At 44.5% G+C, this 16701-nt stretch overlaps 1 protein-coding gene across 1 annotated transcript in view; it reads right to left on the bottom strand.

The window, feature by feature from the left end:
- kcnq1.2 (potassium voltage-gated channel, KQT-like subfamily, member 1.2) overlaps nt 1-16701 on the bottom strand; it is an 877535-nt gene that overhangs the window by 611082 nt on the left and 249752 nt on the right. Inside the window, exons 11-13 of the mRNA XM_078568568.1 lie at nt 3658-3684; nt 2662-2721; nt 2028-2145 (exon numbers count right to left, since the gene is read on the bottom strand). Coding sequence (XP_078424694.1) covers nt 2028-2145; nt 2662-2721; nt 3658-3684 — 205 coding nt within the window. The remainder of the gene's footprint in view (nt 1-2027; nt 2146-2661; nt 2722-3657; nt 3685-16701) is intronic.

The raw sequence follows: 16701 nt of genomic DNA, 5'->3' as shown, positions 1-16701 counted from the left end.
TGTGAGAATAGGTAAAATATCATCAGCTTTCAACCAATTGAAAAAGATTTTGAACAGTAAAAATCTTTCTATGAAAACGTAGCTTAGGTTCTACAGTGCATATGTGCACTCCACTCTCCTATATTGCTGTGAAACTTGGAACCTGAAAAGCTGCCAAGAAAGGAAACTGGATGCCTTTGATACCAAAAGTCTTCGAAGGATTCTAGGCATACACTATACGCATTTACACCTAATACCGAAGTAAGGAAACCTCAGAACAGCCTCAAATTCCATCCACCATCTGCGAAAGATGACTCAGCTGTCTTAATTGGCCATGTCACCTGACTTCCGTCATGCCTCCCCATCGAGTCGTGCAGGGGGCTCCTACTGGAAGTAGAAGAAGAGGGTGGCCCAAGGTGAACTGGAGCCAGACTGTCAGTAGAGATCTCTAGCTGGTCAACAGACAATGGAGTGATGTGAGAACATTGGTTGTGGATAGGAGAGAATGCCGTGCTTTGTCCACTTCATGCGTCTTGAGGACGGAGGAACTACTAAGAAAGAATTTTCCAGCCCCACCCGCTACTGGGATCGTCCAGTCTCGCTGAAAGTCAACGGACTGTTGGCTGGGCCGCCAAATTCTGGCCTAAGTCTAAGTAAATCTAAAGTATTATTATCCAGGCAAACATGGCAGCCAAGGTATGCACAGCAAGATCCCAAAAATAGCAATGAATCGAATAATCGGTTAATATATTTTGATGGTGTTGGTTGAAAAACAAGTCTTATTTTTCTGTTTGCATGATATTTTGTTTCCCTCATTCTCCTTTGTGAATTTAGTGTTCACCGAAGCACTTCAGGATATCTTTCCTCAGCCAAGGAATTTAACAATGACTTGACTTCAACTGCCTTTGCTTCAACCATCAGAAACAAAACATGAGAGGAACATAGAATTTTATTTCTCCTTCCTTTCCCAACCTCAATTACTTAGTAAGTGAAATTCTAAGGGAAGAACTTTTCCCTCGTCAGGCAGAAGTGCGCCCGACCCGAGCGGGAGTAAAATGGTGTGCAATGACATCGGGCAAGCGTCCCGATGTCATCTCGCACTCTCGCAATATTTTGCTCCGCAGGCACACACAAGAGGCAGAAGCGTGCCTGCCCACAATTAGGAGGCCTTAATCAATTAATTAAATGGAATTTTTAACTGGCCTTTGCATTTTTTGCGAAACCTCATGCACAGGTGGGATGAGGTTTCGACCGGTGATTTTAAAAAAAATAAAAATTTTAAAACTAATTTTTAACATGTCCCTGCTCATGTGACAGAGTCGCATGAGGGGATATGTTTTCCTTTTTTTTGGTGACTTCATTTCTAATGTGAAAAATCTTCTGCTCCCTGAGGCCTTCAGGGAGCTTTCAGTGAGAGCACATGCACACATGCGCTGACTTCCGCTCTCGCCCTCCTCTCCCCTGCCCCCTGCCCCACCCCCACCCCCACCCAGGCAGCGCTGAGCGTTTCAGTGCACGATTTATGCTGGCTGGCCATTAATTGGATGCATGAAATCGCAGTTGGAGTCCAATCGCGGAGGCAGACCATTACGCAGCCGCTCCCGGGCCCACCCACCGTGCCCACCCAACGAGAGGAAAATTCTCCCCTAACATTTTTAAAATATAATATTCCATAGTGGGTGTACCTACACCACATGGACTGCAGCGGTTCAAGAAGGCAGCTCACCGCCCCCTCTCAAGGGCATTTAGGGATGGGCAATAAATGCAGGCCTAGCCAGTGATGCCCACATCCCATGAATTAATTTTTAAAAAGTCAAATTGCAGTTGTATAAAGAATCAGGGTACAATACTATTTAGGTTTCGTTACCCAGTTTCTTTTTTTTTGGATGCTTATGTTGAATAAATTGTGCATACAGTTGTCAAAGGTTAAATGTTTTTAGGATACCGTTAACTTCAAAACTGTCACCAGCTAACCTAGTACACAGAGATTAACGAAAGATGGCAGTTTAGGCAAAAATTACATGGATTTAAAATCTGACTGGACTTACTGTAATACATCTGTCACCACAGGCAATGGTGATTCTTCACCCATCAAATCCATTTCGTCAGCAGAGCTGTTGGTCCGTGAAATGTCATTCGGGTTTCCTTCAATAATACGTTTTCTCACTTTTAAAAATAAAACGCATCAGAAAAGGGAAAGATGTTAAAAATCTTTTGTGCGATATATCATTTTCAATATAACTAGGTCACACAAGCCCATCAGAGGTCAACAATGAGTGCGAGCATTTTCACAAGGCTGAGTGTTGCATTAAGAGCTGTCACATTGGTTCATCGAAGTCATCCTAAGTTAAATATAGCAGCATGCAGGTTACAAACAAGAAAGAAAATCTAACAATGGTAATTGACAAGAACCAATTTCAAAAATTTATTTTAACATTATTATCATTAAATAAGAACTTATCACCAGGATGTTAAACTGCAATTGAAAATAATTTATTTACAACTTAGTCCTAGGGGCAACAAGCCACAAGGAAATAGACAGTATATAGAATACAATACTTATATTTAAAGACAGCATGAGTGAAATTAATGAATTAGAACTATTCGCAACAAATATGTTTGCCTCTTGGACAACAGGCCATTCTAATAAGCAAAAAGTGATGTTAGAGAATTATCTTGTACCTGGCGATGAGGGACAGCTTGAGGTACAGATGGTTAAGGAAGACCAGGAAAGCTGTCGACCTGCGTGCAAAAAGCCAAAGCAAGGCAGAAACCACAAGGAAGGTGTAAAATAAAATTGTTCATCTCTAGCAAAATGGGAAGACAAACATGCAGGTGTTGGGAGTGTGTCAGTTTTCTCTAATGTGGGACAGGTAAGAAACCAACAGCTTGTATGTGCCAAGATTGACAAGAATTTTGCCAGTGGAAAGTTATTTAAATTTCTAGAATTAGATGAAAAGAACACTCAAGTCAAGCTGAAGTTGTCCAAAAAAAAGGCTCAGCTATAACCTGATAGTCAAGAATGTAAAGATGCAAGTGTCAATGAAATTTATGAATCATTATTTTTAAAGTCCACATAATAGAAATTGCATCCATTAAGTTCATGGATCTTTGTGCAAAATAAATAATTTACTAGCACATATTAATCAAGGAACAGACAATGACTGCTTATTATACATGCTTTAGTGAATCGCTTGGTTTGGGAGTTGCACAATGGAAACAAATGCTTAGACTGTCATTGACAAAGCTCATTCTGCATTCAAAGCAGACAGGAAGCGAGACTGATGAGAGTGTGATAACACTGACATTCATTAACAAGTATTACCCCCAAAATAATGCTGCATTTATCTCAAGCCACTGATTTCAGAAATGAATTATTAATGGAGCATGAAGAAGCCAAACAGATTAGTGAACAATTATATACTGTAACAACAGCAGGCACCAATAATAATATGCAAATGTATAATCGAAACAATGAGAAAAGCACTAAAATCAACCATCTGTTTAATTTTCCACACCGCATAAGAGAATTAAATGGAGAAGGAATAAGCATTGATGAGAACTGATGGGGAAAATTATATATGGAGAACAGAGTCGAGACAAAAGCAAAATTAATTCCTCAACAATCATGGTTCAGACTACAGCATCTGAATAGTGATTACTTTAAGGCAGACTTACCAGATTGTCTAAATATCCTCGTAAGACCTGACAAAGCAAAAAAAAAAGACCAAGCATGTGAGATTATTTCTGAGCATCAGTCTCATTACTATCTGGCTGATTCAGTCCTTCTGCTGACAAATATCTAACACTGATAGGTTTTAAGAATTATTGTAAACTTTACTGAGGGAAGACCCTCATATAAGTAGTACAAATCAGCTAAAGCAGAAGATTTTCATTCATAAATCTGTCATCAAAATTCTGAGCAAATGCTTAAATAGATGATTATATGTTCTACTTTTTCAAAACTATTGGACTAATCAGTGAAAATACAGCATTTTTGATAAATGGGTCATCTTTTTATTCAGAGCCATGAAATATTAGGGCAGATTTTAATCTGAACAGAAACTGGGTGACAGAAAAGTTAAGATCACCCAGGAGTTGTACCTGCCATCGTCCTTCTCCTTTCCCATAGATAACTATTCTAACCTGCTCTTCTGAGCAGGCAGGAAGGTCAGCTCTTGGAAACTGGAGAGGTCCTTCTTTAAATATATAAACTAGCCTCCAATGACAGCATGGGGGCCTGACTGCTACTTTAACCGGAGGCCCGTGCAGAGGAACTGTTATGGCTTTCTGACCAAGTGAAGCTAGCACATAGGAGAGTTGGGACGAGAAAAGGTCCAGGCAGATTAAGCTTTTTGAAACTTGTTTGTGTTCTCCTTGTGGTACCAGGAGAAGTTCCTCTCAGTGACTGACTTGAGCACTAGGGACCATTCATTTGGTCCACATCAGTGGTCACCTACCAACTAACGCTTGCACCCACTGGCCAACTGCAACTTCTCATTCAGATGGGTAACTGACCATGGGCATATAGATGGTTCCTGGATGCTAAAATTGCCAGGCCTCACGCTGACAAAGGTAAGGACAGTTTACTGCTTCCCTCAGTTCCTGCCCATGATGCTCACTTCAAGTTAAAATCAGGGCTCATAATTGTGATGATAAAATATCAGCTCATGTTGCACTTAACCGTGGAATTGATAAATCAAACCTAAACTAAAGTTGCAGAGTTGAAGCACACAACAGGGCTGGAGGATATAATCTGGGGTGACACTCCAGTACACTATTGGATAAGAAGCCATCTGCTTGTTCTGATGGTTAAAGTGGATACAATATATCTTGTGGGTTAATTCAAAGAAAAAGCACTTTTCAGCCTTTTTAACATTTAAAAATCACATTTTAATCTCCCCTTCAATTATTTTTGTTATTACAACAAATTTGTGTCTTCTCATCACTGTCTCATTGAGTGCAAGCAATCTACACTATCATATTTTTCAGATCATATTTTTACTTTCTCAGTTCTGCTGAAAAAGTCCCAATTTTTCACCTCTGACTTCATAATCTCACTCATGTCTGTAACCTCCAAATGACTAGTGACATTCTAATGAATTTGTACTGCACCTTTTTTAATGCTTTTATAGCCTTCCTATAATGGGGTACCCTAAACTATCCACAATAGAAGTGATTCCCTAAACTCCTGGAGGGGAGCAGGAAGCGCAACTGCAGATACAACAACATTCTTGCCCCAAATCTTTTCTTGTGATGCCTTTAATTGAGGTTACCTGCTAGAAGCATAGGATTTTGGAATCACCCCAGTATTCCAATTGTGAACAAAAGAAATATTTGAATTTACATAGCACCTTTCACAACTTCAGGGCATCCCAAAGTGTTTTACAGCCAATTAAGTACTTTTGTAGTCACTGTTGTAATGCAGGAAACAGCATCCAATTTACACACTTCAAGCTCACACAAACAAAAGTGTGTTAATGAACAGATAATCTGTTTTATTTATGAGGGGTAAATATTGGCCAGGACATTGAGGATAACTGCAAAATACTGCGGGTGCTGGAAGATAACTCCCATGCTCTTCTTCAAAATAGTGCCATGAGATCTTTTATGTCCACCTGAGGGAGCAGAAGAAGCCTCAGTTTAAAACTCATCCAAAAGATGAAATCTCCAATAGTGCAGCACCCCCTCTGTACCGCACTGAGGGTCAACCTAGATTTTTGCGCTCAAGTCTCTAAAATGGGAGGTCTACACACAATCTTCTGACACAGATGCAAGAGTGTTACCAACTGAGCCATAGCTGACTACTAAGGTCATGCACAAGTTCATCAATCATTACTTCTTTACATTTATATTCCATGCCCCACACCCAAAAACATGATTCAGTTTGCTTTTTTATAGTTTTATCTAATTGTGCTGCCAATTTTGATGAACTGTGAATCTCTGCTGCTCAGCTACATTTACAGCCTCACCAGTTAAGCTGTAATGAATGCTCTAAAATGCCCAGAAAATGTACAGCATTTTAGTGTATGTGTATGTTAAAGCAAAAATGTTCCCTACTTTTTTCCCAACAATATAAATGTTTGCGTCGTTTATTGAACTTCTCCTAAAACCTGCAAAAATAATTGCCATAAATATGAGTATAATGCACTCTCCCCCTCACTAAATATGTAAATAGTATAAGAGTAAAGGGGCTAAATATTGGGTTCCTCCCATTTTGGACTAGTGGATCATGATTAAGGGGGACACGTGCTCGATCTTGGTCCCATTCAGCCAGGCAGAAGACAAACTTTGTGCTCATTTTAATGATTGTGGCATTCAGCCCAGTGTGACCCCTGCTGCTGACTGACTGAATGCTCACAGGGATCACAGCAGCGTGTGTGGCTAGCATGTGTTTCATTTAGCCCTGCCCTCTTAAAGGAAGATTGCAATCAATGCACAGAAGCTACTGCTTCCTGCTTGTAGTGCAAGCATCTGTAAGGGTAAGGAACCAAATGGAGCAAGAGGGAAGAAAGAAGGCTCCCAGTTTTTCAAATGTGACGCTGAAGAACTTAGTTCAGGAGGTCGACAGGAGGAGAAAGCTTCCACAGGGGGCCATTGGCCCTCAAGAAACATCCTCCAAACAGAATGGGAGCAGATGGCCAAAGAGGTCATTTCCTGGCGTCTTGCTCTGAGGACTTGGAAGCAGTGCTGCAAGATCACTGAACAATGACTTCACGTGGGTGGTCAAAGTCAGTGAATGCATCAACTACTCAAACTGGTCAATGTATTACATCCCTATCACTCATCAATCAGCACTTCATAGCAGTCAGAACTCAGGCTTAACATACAGATTCTCCACATCACCCTCGCACAACCACCAATAATGGCAGCCTCACAACCACCTGTCACAGCCTCCACATACCCTTAGCTATTCAGCTTTGCTGGTAAATCTCCCAAACAAAGTACAAATACACTCACTGATATTCTTCCTCCCTTACAGACCAAGGTGATCCATAACCACAGGGAGTAGAGCAGAACCCGAGCAGGACATGCATATCCACATTATCTAAGACCACTGAAGAAGATCACACTGATCATCATGGGGCTGTTGTATCCAGCACATCAAAATGACAGTGTGTTCCTGACTTGTGCCCTTTCTCAAATTTCACCTCATCCTCATCCAGTTGTTTAACAAGGAGAGCAAGAGGGTGTGACCATGGACCTCTTGCTTTCTATCGCCACTCTCATCCCTCACCTCCAAACCTCCACTTCTGATTTTCTGTTTTGAGATACCAAGAACTGCCTCCTGCCCAGCAACAGCAGCTTCAGGTGGAAGGACAAGATCAACACCACACCACTGATAAAGAAACACCGTCATTCGATCTGACACTTGCAGCCACCAGTTCAGGTACCTGAGCGGGTAGGAGAGTCAGGATCTCCATGTGGTGAGTCACTCAGTATGAGTGGGCTGAAGCTGGGCCAGAAGGAGTTTCGGTGTTAACCCCATGGAGGGCAAGGTCTCAGGTGAATTCTGTGAGAAGGGATTCAAATGAGGACTTTGTTGAGGCAACAACACTAGAATACTGATGAGCATGCACATTGAAATTCTTGCCAGAAAGTCTCTTGTCCCTGTCAAGGATCATGGAAGAATCCAGCTCCTGTGTGGCAAAGAGCATCTCACAGAGCTCTCTGGTTGCAGGGGAGATGATGAATTCTCCTTTCTAGGAGTACAGGACGTCTGCATCAAGCTATGCGTAGACTCTCGGTACGCATACACTAAGTGTCACTACGTGCTGAGGTTCTACCTGTCCCCTGTGTTACGAAGGATGGGTCTGGCCACGCTGCCGTGGAACACTCCAAGTAGTTGGACCGTGCCGTACCATCTGTCCTTTGTGGAAAAATTTATACAGACAAACACCTTTGACCACAAGTCCATCAGGCAGTGGTCGGCACGTAACGTCTTAGAGGCCCTGCGGGAAAAGGAGATGGTGGATCCTGTCGGATGGTTCCCCGAGCAGACTGTCAAAGTCATTTGGCAGAATGCCTCATCGCCAGAACTTTCCAACAAGCACCAAGATGTAACTTGGCTGGTGGTGAGAAAGGCCCTCCCTGTCAGATCCTTCCAACACGCCAGGAGTCTCACAACCTCTGCATGTTGCCCTCGAGGTGGCTGTGGTGGGGACGAGACCGTTGTTCACCTCCTTGTGGAATGTGCCTTTGCAAAGAAGGTCTGGAGAGAGGTGCAGTGGTTTCTGTCGAGGTTCATCCTGAGCAGTTCTGTGACACAGGACTCTGTGCTCTACGGGCTGTTCCCAGGGACACACACCGAGACAAACATCAACTGCAGCTGGAGGATCATCAACTCAGTGAAAGACACTCTGGTCTGCCCAAAACTTGTTGGGCTTCCACTGCAAAGAGTTGTCCCCGACCAAGTGTTGCACATTCCAAGGTCCAGGACTAAGTGCTGAGGGACGCACTAAAGCTTGGGGCAGCCGCTGCAAAGGCGCAATGGGGAAAGGTCGCTGTCTAAGACCTTTCTGCCATAGTGCACCGAGGGGCTGGGAATTGTTCAGAGCCCCTCAGGCTGTACAGCTCACAATGAATGTATGCATTGAATACTAATTGTATTATGATTGTATTGAAGCACCTCAGAGTGCAACATGATGTATGTTGATAACTCCAATATCATTGCACTGTCTGATTGTCTGTAATGACCATATTGAAATGATTGTAATATTCATTGATTGTATTGAAGCACCTCGTGATCCATGTGTAAAAGTTGAATCTGATTGTACTTTTTGTGATGGCGATTTAGAAATGTTTTGTAATGTTCTTCCAGATATTTTATGAATAAAGTATATTTTTCAAAAAAAAATCAGCAGCAGCAGAATTGTATTCGACCACAATCTGTAACCTCGTGGCCTGGCATATCCACCACTCTACCATTACCATCAAGCTGAGGGATCAACTTTGGTTCAATCAAAAGTACAGGAGGGCATGCCAGGAGCAGCACCAGACATGCCTGAAAATTAGGTGTCAACCTGGTAAAGCTACAACACAGGACAACTTGCATGCCAAACAACAAAAGCAGCATGCGATATACAGAGCTAAGTGATTCCACAACCAAGGGATCAGATCTAAGCTCTTGCCATATCCAGTCGTCAACGGCGGTGGAGAATTGAACAATTATCAGGAGAAAGAGGCTCCACAAATATCCACATCTTCAATGATGGAGCAGCCCAGCACATCAGTGCAAAGGACAAAATTGAAGCATTTGCAACTATCTTCAGCTTGGAGTGCTGAGTGGATGATCCACCTCAACCTCCTCCTGAGGTTCCCAGCATCACAGATGTCAATCTTCAGCCAATTTGATTCACTCCCCGTGATATCAAGAAATGGCTGAAGGCACTGGATGCTGAAAAGGATATAGGCCCTGACAACATCCCAGCAATACCACTGTCCTGCTGTTTCTGCAGGAGTGTGCGATACCGCACCTCAGCTCCTACAGGCAATGGTCACGATGGTGGTCCCTTGAGCCATCGATCTGGTCAGGAGGAAACGACTCACACGAGAGTGACTGCCCCTGACCTAAAGGCAACATTTGACAAGTGTGGCGTTAAGGGACCCTAGCAAAACTGAAGTCAATGGGAATCGGGAAAACTATCCACTGGTTGTGGTCATACATAGCACAAGGGAAGATGGTGTAGTTAAAAGCAAAATATTGCAATGCTGGAAATCTGAAATCAAAACAGAAAATGCTGAAGAACTCAGCAGGTCTGACAGCATCTGTGGCTGTGGTTGTTGGAAGTCAATTATCTCATTCCTAGGGCATTGCTGCAGGAGTTCCTCAGGGTAGTGTCCTAGGCCCAACCATCTTTAGTTGCATCAATGACTTTCCCTCCAGTACAGTGACTTTCTCTACATCGTAAGGTCAGACGTGGGATGTTCACTGATGATTGCACAATGCTCAGCACAATTTGCAACTCCTCAGATACTAAAGCAGTCCATGTCCATATGCAGCAAGACCTGGACAATATTCAGGCTTGAGCTGACAAGCTGACTTGAGTGACAAGTAACATTCACACCACACAAGTGTCATGCAATGACCATCTTCAACAAGAGAGAATCTAACCATCTCCCCATGATATTCAAAGGAATTACCATCACTGAATCTCCCACTATCAATATCCTGGGTGTTATCATTGACCAGAAATTGAGCTGGACTAGCCATACAAATAGAGTGGCTATGAGAGCAGGTCAGAGGCTAGGAATTCTGTGGAGAGTAACTCACCTCCTGACTCTCCAATGCCTATCCACCATCAGGAGTATGATGGAATATTGTCCAGTTGCCTGGGTGAGTATAGCTCCAACAACACTCAAAAAGCTTGGCACCATCCAGGACAAAGCAGCCCACTTGATTGGCACCCCATCCGCCACCTTAAACATTCACTCCCTCCACCGACACACAGTGTACCATCCACAAGATGCACTGCAACAACTCGCCAAGGCTCCTTAGACAGCACCTTCCAAGCCAACGACCTCTAATACCTAGGAGGACAAGGGCAACAGATGCATGGGAAGTCCACTAGGTGCAAGTTCCCCTCCAAGTCACACACCATTCTGACTTGGAACTATATCGCTGTTCCTTCACTGTCACTGCAACTCCCTTCCTAACAGCTGTGGATGTACCTACACCACGTGGACTGCAGCAGTTGAAGAAAGCAGCTCACTACCACCTTCTCAAGGGCAATTCAGGATTGGCAATAAATTCCAGCATAGCAAGCGATGCCCATATCCCATGAACAAATAAGAATAAAAATAAATAATAAAATTGAAGTAAGTTTAATTAGGGTTAAAATACAGTAAAGACTTCAAGCATATAACTAAAATATAAATAGCCAATTGAATGATATTCCAAAACCTGAAAGCCTGAATGGTTAAATAAAATGCAATAGAAGTGGCAGGGCCTGTGATGTGTTGCAGCTGTAGCATGTGGGATGTGTGAGCTGCTGGACACCACTGTGATCTACAGCTACCAGGGGCTTTGATTCAGAGTTGATGAGCTAGAGTCCGACCTTCGGCACTGTATTGCATCAGGGAGTGGGAAAGTTACCTAGATGTTTTATTTCAGGAGGCAGTCACACCCTTTAGGTTAAATACTTTAGTAACACATGGTCAGGGAGAGGAGGGCATGACTACGAGTCACGGGGATATGGGGACCCAAAATGCAGCACAGGATGAGGCCTCAGCCCTTGCAATTACCCACCAGGTATGAAGTTCATGCAGCCTGTGAGGGTGAAAGACAGGGGCTGCAGGGAAAATGAGAAAACTGACTACAGCACCATGGTACAGGGGACCATTCAAACTAGAGGAGTGATGTAATAGTAGTAGTAGTAGAGGACAGTTCAATTAGGAGGCAGGGAACAGTATCTATCCCTCAAGAATATGAGTCTCGAAGGTGGTGCTACTTGACCGGTGCCGGTGTTAATGAAATCTCCTCAAGGCTGGAGAGGAACTTGGAATGGGAGGGGAAGGATTCACTTGTCGTAGTCCACATAAATACTAACAGCATAGGTAGGACTAAGAAGGAAGCTCTGCAGAGGGAGTATGAGCAGCTAGGGGCTAAATTAAAAAGCAGAACTACAAAGATAATAATTCCTGAATTACTACCTGAACCACAAGCAAATTGGTATAGGGTCAATCGGATCAGAGAGCTGAATGCATGGCTCAAAGATTGTGTGGGAGAAATGGGTTTCAATTCATGCGATACTGGTACCAGTACTAGGGAAAGTGGGAGCTTGTTGCAATACGCTTCTCTTGGACTGTGCTGGGATCAGTGTCTTGGCAAATCTAATAACTGGGGCTGTGGATAGGACTTTAAAGTAAATAGAGGGAGGGAGGGTACAAGTGAGGGGAAATTTAGAAAGTTAAAGAGAAAGAACAAGGCATTAGTGCAAGATAGCGATACGGGTAATGATAACCAGAGTGTGACAGGAAGGGACAGAACGTAAAAACATTAGGCTGCACCAGCAAATTTGCTCACAGTAGGGAAAATGGTAAAAAAAAAATCAAAGGCTCTTTATCTGCATGCATGCAGAATTCTTAATAAGATAGATGAATTTATGAAACAAACAAAAATAAATGGGAATGATATGATGGCCTTAACAGAGATATGGTTGCAAGGTGATCAAGGTTGGAACTGAATATTCAGAGGTATTTGACATTTCTGAAGGATAGGAAGAAAGAAAAAGGTGGTGGGGTAGATCTGTTATTTCAGAGTGAGAAATGATCTTGGGTCAGAAGATGAAGATGTAGAATCAGTTTGGGTGGAGGAAAGAATTAGCATGGGGAAAAAGTCACATGTGGCAGAAGTCTATAAGCCCCCTGACAGTGGCTACACCATAGGACAGAGTAAAAATTAAGAAATAATAGTGGTTTGTGAGAAAAGTACTGCATAATTATGGGAAAATTTAATCTTCCTATAAAATGGCAAGTCAAATTGGCAAAGGTAGTCTTGAGGACAAGTTGGTAGCCTATATCGGGTCTGTGTGGAACCAACCAGGGAACAGACTATTTTAGACCTGATAAATGTGTAATGAGACAGGATTAATTAATGATCACAGTGGGTAGGATCATTTCAGCTTTGCACTGTGTGGTAGCGGGCGGGAAAAGGAATGTTTATCTTTTACTGCCGACCACAATGGTGGCTTTTCACACTATATCATCACACTACTGCCTCATTAATCATGCATTCCTGGGAAACGAGCCATTTTGATGGCAGGCGAGTTCTCAATCGTCCATCACGCCGTCACCTCACTGCTTCCTCACCATATTTAAAGTGTAGCTGGGTGCACACCCCTCAGTGCTTCTAGCCCAGGACTGCTGCACAGAAGACATGGCCCCGAAAGGCAAGAAGACTGCAGTCGCCTGAATCAGTGACGTGTTCCTGGAACATCTTTTGGGTGCTGTGATATCCTCTACACCCACTCTGGGCAAAAGTCAGCAAGCAAGATCATCAATCCAGCATGGGAGGTGGTGGCAGCAGTGGTCAGTGCCAACACCCTGCAAAAGAGGACAGCCATCCAGTGCCAAAAGAGGATGAATGATCTCCTCTGTTCTGCCAGAGTAAGTCACTCTTTTCATCACTCTCCACTGACTCACTCACAAACCTATCACACATTCATAGGGATCTCACCTACTGACAGTTCAAGGGACATTACCATTCAGTCTCTCATACACACCTTCATTGCCCTCATCCTGTCCATGGGACCACTCACCACCCACATATGCCAGGCATCCTTATCATCTGGCCTTGGCAGGTGTCTTGCTTACACTCTCTCTATCTGTATTCATGCAGGACAAGCTGGCACACAAGAGGGAGAGGTCGTAGACTGGTGGAGGAAAGCCTGACATCAACATACTAACAGACTTTGAAAACAGAGCCATTCAGCTGGCTGGTGAAGGTCTGGACTGTTCCTGCTGATGGTGAGGTCGGCGGTGTTCTACCAAGTAAGGATCCAGCAGTACAACATCCATCAGACAACCATGCTGTGAGTGATGTGTCCTGTATCACAGGTCGCTGCCATGCACTAATCATCTCTCCTTGATTACGCGGGCATATCTGGGAAACAGCCGAGGGAGTCCACGACGCAGGTCCTCGACTCAAGCCCCGAAGACACCTCATAAGAGGAATCTGCTGAAACCTCAATTGAAGACACATCACAGTGCTCACCAACACCCTCCACCAGCACAGATATACACATCTCGGTGGGACCTAGTTCTAGAGAAGCCTTGGGATCACAATCCGGTGAGCACATCGCACTGTCTGATCTACAGCAAGGGGCGGCAGGGACTTCCCAGGTTTCCAGCACTGCTGGAGGCTGGAGGCCAGAAATCTGCTGAGTCTGATTCATATGAGGAGTCTCTGGACTCAGTCATACCTCAGTTGCTGGAGCTGCAAAGGTAAGCCCGGGAACATCAGGAAGGGATGTCCGCTGCACTCCTCAGATTGCAAAGCACAAGGGAAGAGTCCATCTGCCTTCATTCTGAGGTGATAGTGCCGGCATGCCAACGCACTGAGGTCAACACTGGTAGGATGGCGGCCACCATGGAGACCTTGGTCCAGGACATCATTTCTGCAGTGCTGCGTGGGCTGAACTCCATTGCTGATGCCATAGTTGGCCTCCAATGAGAGAGGGGTGCGGGACAACTTGATCTCACTTCATCTTCCCCTTCTCCTCAGGGGGTCAGCCAGGGGCCCTTGGGCACCCACTGGGAGGAGGATCAGCAGGTGCACATCCCAGGGCCATCCACCCAGGTAACTCTGGGAATGTCCAGCCCTTCCGAATCCCCTGTTCCTGTGACCCCAGCAGCTCCAGCTCCACAGGTCAAGGAGGATGCCACTGCCAACACAGCAGGCCAGGGCCCTCCAGGCCTCGGCCTTCCACAGGACACCTGCCAAGGTCATCACAGACAGGGTGTCGCAGTCAGCAGGCTGCCACCCCACTTCCGCTATGGATGTCGGGGATCACCAAGACATAGCGGCAGGGTTAGAAGGTTAAGAAGACAGAGTTGCACAGCCTGAGCACGGGTGTTAATCACTTGTACATAATATTCACTATTGTAAATAAACTCCCAAGAATGTCTCCTTGCCTGTGGCTCCTTGTTATGATGAGCAGTGTTTGTGTCACTCAGATGTGAAACTTTGGTTCCTGCACAAGATAAAGGGAGGTGTCTCAGTCCAGGGCCTCTTCCCTGTGCAACGTGTAACCTTCAGACCAAGTAATGGTCTGGCTTCACACTCACTGGACACGTTAGTGATACCTTATCAGAGTTCCATCATTCTCTCTGTGTTCTCTCAGCACCTTTGAGGTGGGGCTGGCCCCCCCATCTCTTCAGCATCTGTGACTGGTGATGCTGTGCTCCTGAAGGTGTCAGGTGCTGTAGGCTGACAATGGATCAGGTGAATTTAAAGTTTCATGGCTGCATCTCCATGATATGACCCTGATCACAGAGCGTGAGTGAGCTACCCTCAGCCAGACAGGAGTCAGACGTTCACAGAGGCAATGTGAAGATCTATGGAGCGTCTTTACTGCATTTCGTCATCATCCTCCTGGAATCTAGTGACTACTGGGGCCTCTGCTGCATCTCCATGACAGGAGCCTTATCACAGAGGATATGTGCGTGGCCATCGGCCACACTGGGGTTAAGCATTCACAGATGCAATGTAAGGATCTATGGCGCCTCCTCACTGCATGTCGTCATCCTCCTCCATGAATCTAGCAGATATGAGGGCCTCCTGAGCGTATCTGGCCAGTATGATAGCCATATCGCCCGCATCCTCGGGTTCAAGGACCTCCTCACCCTCATCCCCGTTAACGTTCTCCTCATCGGAGGAGACCTCCAGCTCCTCCATCTCCTCCTCAGCCAGCTCTTCTCCCCATTGCAGCGCCAGGTTGTGAAGAGCGCAGCAGGTGATGACGATGCATGACATCCTCTGTGGACTGTATTGCAGGACTCCACCAGACCAGTCCAAGCACTGGAGCCTTATTTCAACTGTCCACCAAGGTGCAAGTTGTAGCATGAGCCTCATTGTACCTTCTTTCTTCTGCACTCTGAGACAACCACACAGGTGTCATCAGCCATGTCCTCTGCAGGTAGCCCTTGTCCCTGAAAAGCGAACCCTGCAGCCTCTGTGGACCATGAAAGACGTCAGGGATCTGGGACCTACTGAGAATGTAGGAGTTGTGGACACTCCCTGGGAACCATGCACATACCTGCAGGATGTGTTTGTGGTTGTTGCACACCAGCTGAACACTCAGTGAGTGGAAGCCCTTGCGGGAGACATAGTTGACCGCTTGTTGCGACAAAGATCTGAGCGCCATGTGAGTGCAGTCGATGGCACCCTGCACCTGTGGGAAACCTGAGATCTGGGCAAACCCCAGCGGTCTTGCAACCTGGCTTTCCTGGTCTGGGTGAAATGCACAAAATTGTGAGCCTTTGCAAAGATTGTGTCTGTGACCTCATGAATGTACTTGTGGGTTGAGGCTTGCAATATTACCTGTGGAGTCCTAAAACAAGCCACTGGCACGGACGACTCCATTCATAGTAAAGGATCCTCTAGGGAAGAGTTATCATAATAAGATAGAATTTCACATTCAGTTTCAAATTATAATACAATCAAGCAGAATCAACATGGTTTGACGAAAGGGAAATCATGTTTGACAAATGGAATTCTTTGAGGATATAATAAGCACAGTGAATAAAGAGGAAACAACAGACGTTGTGAATTTGGATTTCCAAAAAGCCATTCAATAACGTGCCACATAAAATATTCTACACAAGATAAGAGCTCATGGTGTTGAGGGTGATATATTAGCATGGATAGAGGACTGGCATACTAATAGAAAACAAAGAGCCAGGATAAATGGGTCATTTTCAGGTTGGCAAAGCGTAACTAGTGGGCTGTCACAACAATCAGTGCTGGAGACTCAACTATTTCCAATCTATATTATAGACTTGAATGAAGAGACAGAGTGTATTATAGCTACATTTGCTGATGATACAAAGATAGGTGGGAAAGCAAGTTATGTGGAGGCCACAAGAGTCTGCAAAGGGATAAAGATAAGTGGTGAGTGCGCAACAAATTGGTAGATGGATTATAATGTGGGAAAATGTGAGGTTACCCACTTTTGTGGGAAGAATAGTAAAGCAAAATATTATTTAATTGGAAAGAGACTA

This window comes from Cetorhinus maximus, chromosome 22, assembly GCF_964194155.1.
Source record: "Cetorhinus maximus chromosome 22, sCetMax3.hap1.1, whole genome shotgun sequence".
Taxonomy (NCBI): domain Eukaryota; kingdom Metazoa; phylum Chordata; class Chondrichthyes; order Lamniformes; family Cetorhinidae; genus Cetorhinus; species Cetorhinus maximus.
Note: the sequence above shows the minus strand (reverse complement) of the source record. Positions and strands in the feature narration are given on the sequence as shown.